This window comes from Paramisgurnus dabryanus, chromosome 14 (assembly GCF_030506205.2).
Source record: "Paramisgurnus dabryanus chromosome 14, PD_genome_1.1, whole genome shotgun sequence".
NCBI lineage: Eukaryota > Metazoa > Chordata > Actinopteri > Cypriniformes > Cobitidae > Paramisgurnus > Paramisgurnus dabryanus.
Genome location: NC_133350.1, coordinates 16,184,866 through 16,197,058, shown reverse-complemented (window position 1 = coordinate 16,197,058; position 12,193 = coordinate 16,184,866). Strand labels below are relative to the sequence as shown.

The 12,193-nt window shown below is 37.9% G+C and overlaps 2 protein-coding genes across 3 annotated transcripts; one reads left to right on the top strand and one right to left on the bottom strand.

Moving 5' to 3' along the window:
• Window positions 1-305: 305 nt before the first annotated feature.
• Window positions 306-3,391, bottom strand: snai1a (snail family zinc finger 1a). The gene is made up of 3 exons (XM_065241268.2): window positions 3,096-3,391; window positions 2,131-2,640; window positions 306-1,535 (listed from the first exon to the last, which is right to left on the bottom strand). The coding sequence occupies exons 1-3, from the start codon at window positions 3,169-3,171 to the stop codon at window positions 1,351-1,353; spliced, it is 771 nt and encodes a 256-aa protein (XP_065097340.1). The 5' UTR covers window positions 3,172-3,391; the 3' UTR covers window positions 306-1,350.
• A 2,572-nt stretch (window positions 3,392-5,963) lies between these two features.
• tp53inp2a (tumor protein p53 inducible nuclear protein 2a) lies at window positions 5,964-10,335 on the top strand. 2 transcript variants are annotated; one of them, XM_065241267.2, is made up of 4 exons: window positions 5,964-6,186; window positions 7,112-7,307; window positions 7,600-7,696; window positions 9,854-10,335. In XM_065241267.2, the coding sequence occupies exons 2-4, from the start codon at window positions 7,184-7,186 to the stop codon at window positions 10,107-10,109; spliced, it is 477 nt and encodes a 158-aa protein (XP_065097339.1). In that variant the 5' UTR covers window positions 5,964-6,186; window positions 7,112-7,183; the 3' UTR covers window positions 10,110-10,335. The 2 variants fall into 2 exon arrangements, with proteins under 2 accessions (XP_065097339.1, XP_065097338.1); XM_065241266.2 differs by having other exon boundaries at window positions 5,971-6,186; window positions 7,597-7,696.
• Window positions 10,336-12,193: the final 1,858 nt, after the last annotated feature.

The window sequence follows — 12,193 nt, the reverse complement described above, 5'->3', positions numbered from 1 at the left end:
CGCGAGTACGGGTGTGTGCGCGTCGCATGACAGGTGGCATTGTGCGTGGCAGGTGCACGCAGTTGTCCCTGTGCTGTCAGAGTTAATTCACCTGTTCACCTGCCACCCAGCAAACATCACAGTTACAAACCAGTGACTCACTTCTATTCACGGGAAATGAAGCACTGTATTATCTATTAGCTCTTTCAACAGTTTCAAATTGCTTGAGCTGTCAGGTAACGGTATGACGAGTGTCCTTGATGGTTGTCATTTCCCGATTCCCTATTTTTTTGAAATCCGAAAAGAAGATGAATCATCTATAGTCGTTTTATAAACTTAAATTATTTTATTGGATGAAAATGATCTGGACAATTACAAAGAGACATAAAATATGAAAAAAAGTGTACGCTAAAAATCCAGAGGAACAAATTGCACCAAAATTTCATGCACATTTTCGAATGTCAATGTTAAATCGGAAATTGAATATGCACGGTGGACAGAACACGAGAAAAACATTGATGTACTGAGAATGTAAAATACAGGAGTGTTGCATTTCATCACTAGAAAAAACATTGAGGTATAAGAAAACATTTTTAAACATGGCTTTGCTATCAACCGTCCAATCATTGGTTTCAATAATATAAAATGACAGGACTTCAATACTCTTTGGTAAACTGGAGTGCATTTTAAAACCTAATCCCCTGATACAACAAAAACAAAATATAGAGTGGTACAACATTATACGCTGTGAAAAGCAAAGAACAGACTTCAGTAAAAAAATAAGCGATGGCATCAAGGCAAATTTTGCACATGCAGGTAACAACCCACTAAAACCCACTTAAAAACAGGTTAAACTCATATGGCTCTCTCTCTCTACAAGTGTGTTTCTAGAGAAGTGGGCAGACGCCACCTGTTATCAGAGATGTGCCGGTCAGGGCCAGGACACCTGTTAGCACACTGCCTCCGCACCACAGAACAGCTGTCTGTCTGTGTGCATATGTTTGCGTGTGTGTGTGTCACGCTGAGAGACATACCCTACCATATTAAGCCCACCCCCAACCTGATAACAGTTGTTTCTGGTTCAGGACTCCAAGCTGCATGGCACCAAAAGCTATTATATCTAAACACATTCATAACTCCTTCATTTGTGGTACTTTGGTATGAAAAAGTCCTGGCAAATAGAAATGTTTCAACCATGTTGTTTTATACAAGTCCACCCGAACGTTCGGTTTTGTGGTCCTGTGTTGTTGTCGAGAAAAGGCACGGAGTCATTATTATCTCACAAGGCACTTTGTCCTGAATTAGTGCCTCTTGGCAACACAGAAATGTTCCTCTTTATTTCACAAAATGGCTCCCGGTGACCCCATGCCCTCAGGCTGTGGATGGACAGCAGCCGGCCGTGGTGTGTTTCTGCAGCAGGGACATTCGGCTGAAGGTGCGAGAACAGGTGCTGCATTGGTACTTCTTCACGTCTGCGTGGGTCTGCAGGTGCGCTCGCAGGTTTGAGCGGTCAGCGAAGGCACGGTTACAGTGCGGACAGGAAAATGGGCGCTCACCTAAAAAAAGACAATTTAGAGAGGTATAAGATATAAAAATAATTATCTCTGACCTTATAGGATTGCTTTTGTGGCTTTGTTGAATCTTCAGAAAGTTTGCTAACAGTCACTGAAGTAGACTGATTGAATCAAGTTGACTTTAGACCTGATTTTAAGTAAACAAAACAAGTGACCACTCAGCAGGACAGGCTAACAATTGGTCCCTAGCATTCTTGATCGACTTATCTCCGCTTATCTCTACTCTCACACTACTGATTGACAAGATTGTCTTATTGTGACATTGTTAAGATGACGTCAACACAATGAGGGATCAATGAAGAGCAATGAATGCGTACTCAAGTGAGTGCATCACTATTGTATTCATTAAGTCATTGACTAATACGTTTTTGGAAACCTCCAAACTAAACGGAAGGCATCAAATAAAAAAGTGCATTTGGAAAAAAAAGAAAAAAAAATACTTTTATCCAAAACAACTTAGAGTGCATTAAAGCTATACATTTTGTCAGCATGCATGTTTCCTAAGATCAAACCCATGACCTTCTCATAGAAAGACATGCTTAAAGTACACTTGAATATACATAATTAAGTGATTTACCTGTATGTGTGCGAATGTGTCCTCTTAAAAGCCAGGGTCTTGAGAAGGCCTTTCCACAGGTGGGACAGACGCACGGTAGCGTGTGTGAGCGTATGTGCATCTTCAGAGCACCAAGACTGTTGTATTCTTTGGGACAGTGTTTACAGAAGAACGCTGGACGGGTTGCAGGGACGGGTGGTTCGCTCTTGTCATCCCTTTGCCCGGCTCTGTTTTTACTGCTGCGTCTCGGTCTGCCGGATTGCTGGGGATGATACGTGTCCGACGAATCCGGGCTCGGAGGATCTGATGTGCGTCCTTCATCTTCTTCCCCACTGCTGCTGCAGCTGATACTGGAGGGCGAGCTGAGGTCCAGCGGGCCCTGGCTTGTGGAGAGGGTGGTTGGGGATGATGGGTCATGCAGGGTAGGTAGCAGGCTGACATCCCAAACCAATCCGGTGGTCAGGCAAGTCACGGGAATGTCATTGCTCACGGCTGGAAGTTCTGCCAGGGGGTATCTGTCTGGCAAAGTATCTGAGATGGGGAAAAATAAGCACCCATTGAGGTTTACAATACTTTGTATGCAGATTATATAGATATAAAGCTGGTAGTAAAATTATGGTGGTGTTAACTTATGGCAGAAGAATTAAGTATACAATATATTATACTACAAAAAATGAATTAAGTATGCAGTTGAGACAGATTTAAAAAACACATGTGCACCTCATGAATGCAACCATTTTCACTAAATACAAGTGAAATTCACAAGGAAACATTTCGACATTCCCTTTAAAACTCAGGAAATAAAAAGACATTCCCTTATATGTCCCGTTTGGTTGAATGAAAAAAAAATCAACCCAGTTATTTTAGGCATCAGAAATAAATCTAATTTAGTAGTTAAAGGATTGAATACTTGATAACAAAAGTATTGCACATTTTATAATGTTAAAACTTAGCTAAGATTCTCTTTAAAAGATACAAAAACTTACCATTTTGACATTCCAGCTCGCTGTAGTTTGGTCTCTTGCTTGTGAAATACTTTTTTACAAGGAAAGACCGAGGCATGCTGAACTTTTTAGGTAATCCAGTTATCTTCAGGGGTAAATCTCGCTTCAAACGGCTCGGTTGATACTGTTCGTAAAATGAATCGACAAACCTCAATCCTCTCAATGCGGAACGCTGATCTGCAGAAATAACCTACAATTAGTGAGGCTGTACTTATTGAAAAAAGTCTGTCAGACTCGGTGGGTTATACGTCCATTTGGACCCGCCCAAGCGAACAGCCTACAGCAGTCCGTGTCGTCAGTGCTTCATTTAATTACCGAGCACTTGACTGCTGCCTAGGTGTGAACGACCCGAAGCGCACTTCGCGCAGGTAATACACATAAATGAATGGTTTAATTCGTGTCTGTCAGGATCATGCAAATTAGACACTGAAAATTCATTGTTTACTTCACAGCTCTAAGTAAGTGTGTGTAAAATGCCATATCATTCAAATTAAGGCTTTTGTGAGGGAACTGTTTTGAAGACGATTTGAACGTTCATATAATGAATAAAGAATGATAATAGAATTGATGAGTACAGCATACATCTGTTCCAGTTAAAAACACTTGTTGACGAGGAATTTTAACATTCAGTGTGATTCATGTAATTTATGTATTTATTATGATCACTTTAAAATTATAAATATATGAGTTTAGAACGTTATGATCTGAATTTAACACGTGACAAGTGCGCATTTCAAATTTTGCATGCGATGACAGAATGTGTCTGGAATAAGTTTGGTGAGTGAAGTACAAGTTTGATTATACCGCCACCTTGTGGTAATACGATAGTTAACTGTTCTCCTGGACAGATATTGACATTTTTGAGAAACACCATCACCACTTCACGTTACAGCTTGGTTGTTTTAATTCAGAAATGCACAAGCACTGTAAAGTCAACATTTTACGACTACCAGATCACTACTGTAATTCTAAGTTAATAACACATTTCATGAAAGAAGTACTATTGCCTACAAAACCTTTAATGAAATTCACATACTTGAAAAATATTAACAACCCCACTGAAACCCAGCTAAAACCAACAATGTACTTATATGAAATATTTTTTTATGTGATGATGATTTTTTTATTCAGTTTTTACCTGCATTTATAAATCACTATTTGCTTGATTTTGTCAATTTATATAAAACCTACAGTCTATGTATAAAACCCATGTGTGTGCCTCATAAGTCTTGAAAAGTGAAGCCTCTGGCTCTTTGATCGCCCCCTGGAGGCTGGCTGCAGTACAAGTCATAAACCCCACCCTCTCCATTCAAACGAATGGGACTCTGCTCTAAATAAAACAATTATTTTCACTTTCAATAAAACTTTCCGAAAGATGTTTTTTGTCCTTTCAAGTAGTTGTTATCACGCTGATATATGCTCAAGTGTTCATTTTTGTGATAAGTTTCATTTTAGCTAGTAATTTGATGCTATAGAAACGGGGCGTGTCTTTATGATTGCCGTGGTCGCGCGAGCGTTTGGGGGGAAGTTTGATACCGCTACGCTTCTGGCTCCACGGACGATTCCTTCTGCGCATGCCTTGGCTCCAAACTGACGTTATTTACTTACCATGGCGGCGACCATGGTCGGACATTTTTTGCTTCAAATCATTACAATGGAGGGAGGCAACGTCGCGTCGTCCATCCTTTTTTTTTTTTTTACAGTATATGTATAAAACCTTTAATTTTTCATTTAATTTTCTGTTACTTATAAAAGACATTGTTGATCCTAAAACATTCCCCACAAACACTTAAAGGGCTAGTTCACCCAAAAATGAAAATTCTGTCATCATTTACTCACCCTCGTGTTTTTACAAACCTGTATAAATTTCTTTCAAAGGAAGATATTTTGAGAAATGTTTGTGGACCCCATTCACTTTCAGAGTAGGAAAAATTTTTACTATGGAAGTAATAGGGTCCACACATGCTTTTCTCAAAATATATTTTTCTTTTGTGTTAATCAGAACAACGAAATTTATACAGGTTTGTGACAACATGAGAGTAAGTAAATGATGACAGAATGTTCATTTTTGGGTGAACTATCCCTTTAACATTTGACCTTTCTGTAGCAGGTCTCCTACAATGATCTCATATTTAGCTACTGTTTCTGTTACAACATAAAAAGCACCTTAAACCAATTGACCAACCAACCAGGCTCAAATACCAACTTTGTTAAGTTGAAAGTACCAGCTACTTCCATCTTTAACCAGCTAAGAAAAGCCAATCACCCAAGCTTCCATCATGGTCAAGTTGGTTTTAGCTGGTTTCCAACCTGACCAGCTATAAAGGCTTTACACCACCTACACCTAGGCTTTACACCACCTACATTAGCTTAGTTTTAGCTAGGGGGTTTAATTGAATATTTATTTTTAAAGCAGATGGAGTCGACTCTTCTTTCTTTACTGTACATTTGCAAACAAGCAGGTAGTATGTTTTACAAATGCTAAATGACTAAATGTAAATGTAAGTATCTAATATAAATGTTGTACGATGTGTACATTTTTTACTTTTCACTCTCATCAAACAAAAGCCACAAATTGTTCCCCATTAAAATGTCTCCCTTGTGTATTTATAACAGTCCGTTGCTACTGCAGTTTTTAAATTCTACTACACGCCCATTAGATTTGTCCAACTCCCTGCCTCCATTACCGATCTGGAATCAGCGATACTTGCGGCCGACCAATCCGTAGTGCAGTTTAGTGTTATAAACCGTTCCTTGTTCAGATGTGGATGACGCACCACGTTCAATTCTGGCTACGCCTCTCGGTTTGTGTACAAATCTTATTGGACGAACATTCTCAAATGGGCGTGCCACGTAGGTCGCAGGGTTGTTTTTATTATCAGCTGTTTGTTGCGAGCTGTACAGCGCTATCGTAAAATCTTTTGGAAAAATTGGTAAAAAAAACCAAAAAAGAAAAACAAGTGACTTATATATTTTGGGCTGAACCCAGTCACATAACACGATATACGCTCCCAAACATTTATTTGTGAGGATTTCATCGACGGAAAATCGGTTGCTGGGTAAACACAAGCAGGTAGTATGTTTTACTTATGCTTCAATATATTAAATAGAAATGTTTTTTGATAATGTCTTTAATCAAAATGTAACCTTTACAGTTTTAGACGTTAACCATGCGAGATACATTTGCTTGATCTCATAACAACCTCCGTTATTTTTGTCTAACCGTCTATCGTGATGCAGATATCATGTTTTACTGCATGTTCTGTACTTTCTTTATCTAGACATTTTGTTGTAATATCTGTGTGTATGTGCAAGCATATTGCTCAAACTGATAAATCGGTTGCCTGTGTGTTTGCCTCCAGTAATGACGATTGGTATTCAAGATAAAAGAGCAGAACAAATGTCCAAAAGTCATCCAGAACACAGAGCTTTGATAAATGTTGAATAATGAATTATGCATAACCATTCAAATCAAATTCAGTTCTACATAATGGAGATGCTGTGTTTTTCAGCGAGATTTTTAGTGATAATTTTGGTATTGTTTAATGGCACACCCAGCTGGAAAACGACAGATGGATGGTAACAATGGAGCAGGGGTCCAACAATGCACACCCCCAATTCAATTTAATGCATTAACTGAATACATGTAAATGTGAAAGCATCTACTTGGTAACAAGAATTGTTATCAAGTACCACCTAACACTGACAGCTTTATAAACACAAAATGGTTTGAATGGAAGTTTGTATGAAGGGATTTTCTCACTTTATATCCTTTATGGTTGCCAAGGCTGAAAAAGTTGCTCTGATCAGTATGAGGCAGTCTGACGCACAAGTGCTTTGTAGAAGACTGACCTCAATACAAGTTATACAGTTAAAAATAGCTCTCAGTCCGATCTTGCCTTGTGTGGATTTTAATCAAGCCCTGGTTAGTGGGATTTTTTTAACATGGACTATATTTAATGTGTTTACATTTCTGTCCCATTTCTCTTCTACCAAAGGTTGTGCTGAAGCCTCTGTGAGAAGTGCGGTACTATCAGACGAGCAGTGCACCATCAATCACACGTATAACAATGTTTCAACGGCTCACAAATCTGATCTTTGGAAGTGTGACTGAAACAACTCAGGAAGCAACTCTACCAAAGCCAGGATCTCCTGAGGTAGATGAGGAGGACTGGCTCCTGGTCAGCACATCTGGTCAGTGCAACTCTTGTGATATGAAGAAACAGCCTGAAGTACATTTAAGATATAGTTTTTAAGTAAATGAAATGTTATGGCATGGTTTATTAGCTTTTGATATACATAGCATTACCTGTCAATTATAGAGTTATGTAATTATTACTAGTAGTAAATGCATTTATTACAAGAAACGCAATTTGGCCATTTGTTAACTGTTTACTTTGAATCATTCTCATATCTTTTGAGTTACTAAATGGTAAAGGTGTTTAGCCACAATATATGTTAACTCTAACCTTTTCTTTACCAGAAGGAGAGACTTTCTCAGAGCCCAGCGATGGACCAACCAACGTAATAGAAAGTCTGTCAAACACAGAGAAATGTGCTGCAGTTTTGGACAATGATGAAAGGTGAAAATATTACCAATAAATCTGCACAGATAAAAATTAATAACAACAAAAACATAAAAATTTAAGAAGCAGAGTTCCCGCGGGGTCTTAAAAAGTCTAAAATTCAGAAAAGTAAATTTAAGACCATAAAAAGTCTTAAAAACTGCCAGATTTTCATCCTAGGTCTTAAATTTAATTAACCCAAGTCTTAAATTTCTTACCTCCGTTTATTCCCGAAAAGTGTTGTCCGCAAAAAATAAAATAGTAATTTAAAATGCTGTAGAACTAATCAGTGACGGAGGAAGAAAGTGTTTGATGGGCGGCCTCTAAAAAGAAAAGTTTTGCACTTTGTGTGTCACTGAATTGCACTTCAACCCAGTTTTTAATCATTATTTTTTAAAGAGGATACAAATGTAGGCTATTATAATCCACGCAATTCATACCAAGCTATATTTTAGGTGTTGTGATCTGACTGTATTACTGTAGGTTTGGCGAGAAACAAACCTTTAATGCAGTTTTGTATAAGCAAAAATATTTTCTGTGTTAATTTAACCAACTAGCTCGTGGCATTTGCCAGGACCCAAAAGCGAAAACATCAACACTGCTTTATTGAAAATCAACTTAAACAGTCAGGTTGTTGAGTCCCGAGCCACCAACAACGAGTCAACTTTAGTGTTACACAGTTTTCAGTTAGGAAGCTTTTGTTAACCTCACTGCTTCATGCCCGTTTACGCCCGTTTACTTACTTTAATCTGCTAATCTTGATGACATATGCAGCCTACAAACGCGACCTCTGGAGGCTACAGCCTTCGGATTTAGAAACGGCCTTGTTAGCAACACACAACAAACCACAAACAGCCTTTAAATGGTAAATTAAATTTTCATTTAATTATTGTGTAATTAGAGAGATGAATAAATACGATGGCGGTATAGTGCATATTAACGTATGGTTGGAGAAAGTGTAAAACATGTTAACAAGGCACATATCAGCAGCTGACCATACTGATCTTCCCATATTAGTGGATTTTATTTGTAAAAAAAAAAAGATATAATAAAAATAAAATATCTAATGTTTTGAGAATTTCTGAGATTATTGTGTCGCGTTGGTCTTAAATTTCACTCATAATGGTCTTAAAAAGGTCTTAAAAAGTCTTAAATTTGACTTGGTGAAACCTGCAGCAACCCTGAGAAGTGAAAATAACTATATATTTATAAAACAGATTTAGTATGCAAGATATCATGGATTGATAATGTGAAGCATGTGCATTCATATGCATACACTGAAAACTTTGGGCCCTATTTTAACGATCTTAGCGCATCGTCTAAAGCGCACGGTCTAAATGGGCGTGTCCGATGCCACTTTTGCTATTTTAACAACGGGAAAAATGCATTTGATATTTAAACAACGTGGCGCTAAACGTGAAAATTATAATTGCGCAGGGTGGAAACTAGCAAAAGACACTTGCGTCGCGCATTGCGCTGCATTGTGCCGGGTGTAAGATAGAGCCCATGATGTTAAACTTAAAGGTGCCATAAAATAAAAAACTGTATTTACCTAGGCATAGATGAATAATAAAAGTTCTGTACATGACATATCGTAAGCCTCAAACGTGGTTGTTTCCTCCTTCTTATGTAAACCTTGTGCATGCAAAAGACTGCTGGAAAATAGGCCAATCTCGACATAACACCAACTGTGATGTAACAGTTGAGACGTACGCCCCAACATGTTTACTAATGTAAGCTACTGGCATGAACCTCAGAGCAGAGCTCAAATTGTTATTCATGACCCTTCCAAATAGGCAAAAATAGACCATTTCTTTCAAAGGACAAATCCTAGGGTTGTAAATGCACATGTAAAACGTTTCTGGATAATTTTTGCACTTCATAAAGTTACATACCTTCTATGTAAATATCAAAGAACAATTTATCTTAATGCATTCTTTGGCACCTTTAAGTATTTAATGAAGCAAAAGTGTGCTGTTTCAACATGCATGATATAGTGAGTAATATATGCAACCCTCAAGATCCAGTTACAAGCTCTTACATTAGATGCATTTGAGACACGTAACCTTTTTTGTCTCAATTGACCACTTAGGATCAGATCACTTATGATAAACAGGGCCTAAACAGGACATATTTTAACAATCTACTACACTTATGGGTTTGCTTTTTCCACAGCATTGTAGAGCCTGAAGTTCCTGTTACTAGAAGCACTGGGCGGGTATCTCAGAGGTTTGCCTCGCAGGCTGGCGCTCTTATCAAAGTGACCCAGGTGGGCAGGTTACAGCGGGCTCAGACACGAGCCAACCGCCACAGTCTTGGCCGCAATTGCATTCAGCGACAAAACCACGTCCGCCAGCGTCTTCCTCAACACAACTCTCGCATACGCCGTGTGATTCTGCACCAGCCTGGCCATCGCAGCCTTAAACACTAAGATGCAGAGAAAGCACAAGTCAACATGACACTTGATAGTGCATTTAATAAAAACATGCAAGCACCAAGCAACTGTTTTTATTATTTACTACGTAGAGTATAATGAATCAAATGGCAGCTAAAAATGTCTTCCAAGTTTGGTTGGCCACTTGAAAGTCTTTTACCTACTGTACCGCACTACACTGAGACTGTCATGCAGCAATAAAAATAAAAGAAGGACCCTTGAATGCTTGTGTTTTCTGTTGTTTTAATGGTGGAACAGTGTGTTGTGTTTTAGGATCAATTGGTGTAAAATGTTATATATTATATTTCACTTTCTTTTCTGACAAGGTTCTCCTAGTAACATTTTGTTACCTATTTGTAGCATGTGATCATACACAGTCCTGGGTTCGAATCCTAGGAAACACACATACTGATAATAATGTAGATTGCATGCCAAATGTAACTTGCTTTGCATAAAAGCATCAGCTAAATGTAAGGTAATCATTGATCACATCTCAAAGCAATAGGAAGAGCAAAATACAATCAAACAAGATAGAATGAAGGATGGCACCTGTAGTGCACTATTAAGACCACTAGAGGAACACTGGGTTTAGTGTATTCTAGTTTTGGAAGTGGTACTTTATCTTGTGTTAGACCATTGCTGTTCTTGACATATTGCAATTCGGTTTGATTTACTTAATTGTAAATCATTACTAAAAAAAGTGGTATATTAATTAAATTATTGAATAAAATAATTGTGAACCATAAACTTTCTTTTGCTGAATGCTTTGCTAGATGCTGGTTCAATGCTTTTTTAATATCACAGTGAATTATTTCAGACATAGAGAAGGCTGGCAGGTCATTGGTTCATTTTTATGCTTCTTTGTTTCTTGGTAAATACATGAGAGCCCTGGAGCATAAACATCACAGATGTCAAAGAATGGGAGTTAACAGGAAATAAACAGGAAACATGCATGCATCCAAAACATAATCAAAACCATAACAGACCGAGTTGGTGTTGCAATAGCATATATCACTGACCTGAACCTATACATTTATTACAACCTATATGCAAAATAATTTTCTTTCTATTGTTTAAAACCTAATGTGATATTATGTAAAGGTCATCCTCCCAAGTTACATAATCTTGCTGTCACGCAAGTCTAGTGACCATCATCCTGCTTTAACAAGATGTTTCATAGACATCAACCGATCATCAGTTGCGAGATAAACTTAAGCTTATTTGTAACAATACGATGCGGCATGCATAGTTATCTAACTCCTTTTCTTTTTTTATCAGCTCATGAAGTAGATAAGGAAAAAATGTACTGCATGACCTAAGTCGTCTCATGTTGTCTTATGACATATGATGAAGTGCTGAGTGAGCAGCACCCTATAAAAATGTCATTTTTATTAATTTGCAATTGAAGATATTTACAGCATTATTTGATCATACATGTTATTATTCCCCTCCTAGGGTTCCTTGAAACATTGCATACCATTTATAAACTGATTTATACATGAGGTACGTGCGTATAGGTACGTGCATCTAGAAGTATAGCTGGGTGCACTCACATATTTCATTTCCCCTTGAGGACAAACTTTTGTAACCGGCTAGCACTCTTCAGTCTGTTTGACAAGGAAAATAATTAGTTACAAGACGAGCTCATCAAGTTAGACACTAAAACTTGGGATCAGGTGTTTTCAGTACAAAAGCACCCACAATAAGCAAATTAAGATACATTATGCAGTCTTGTAAGGGCATATGACTAAGAGCTCAGACATGTTAACATTCTGAATGTTGCCTAATTTATGTAGGAAGCTTATTAGGTATAATTGAAACACTCCCAAATGTATCCGCAGGTGTGCACCTACAAGGAAACTAAATGCATTTTACTGAAAATTGTCTAGTATAGTCTGCACTTTTATTTTAGTGACTTGCTATATAATAAATCAAACAATGCAATAAACTCTTTAAACAGGCAATTTCACATGTAGGCTATACATTATTTATGTATCTGGCAAAGCAACTTACAGTGCACTCTCAAGCTACTTACAGTGCACTCTCGTTGCAATGCAAACAACGCAAACCAGCTGAACTAC

Bases quoted from the DNA above. Each gene is read 5' to 3' on its own strand.
- tp53inp2a (XM_065241266.2), top strand. From the start codon at position 7,184: ATGTTTCAACGGCTCACAAATCTGATCTTTGGAAGTGTGACTGAAACA. The intron at 7,308-7,596 runs GTCAGTGCAACT...TTTCTTTACCAG, and splicing joins GCTCCTGGTCAGCACATCTG to AAGGAGAGACTTTCTCAGAG. The intron at 7,697-9,853 runs GTGAAAATATTA...CTTTTTCCACAG, and splicing joins GTTTTGGACAATGATGAAAG to CATTGTAGAGCCTGAAGTTC.
- snai1a (XM_065241268.2), bottom strand. From the start codon at position 3,171: ATGCCTCGGTCTTTCCTTGTAAAAAAGTATTTCACAAGCAAGAGACCA. The intron at 2,641-3,095 runs GTAAGTTTTTGT...TCCCCATCTCAG, and splicing joins CGAGCTGGAATGTCAAAATG to ATACTTTGCCAGACAGATAC. The intron at 1,536-2,130 runs GTAAATCACTTA...GTCTTTTTTTAG, and splicing joins ACACATTCGCACACATACAG to GTGAGCGCCCATTTTCCTGT.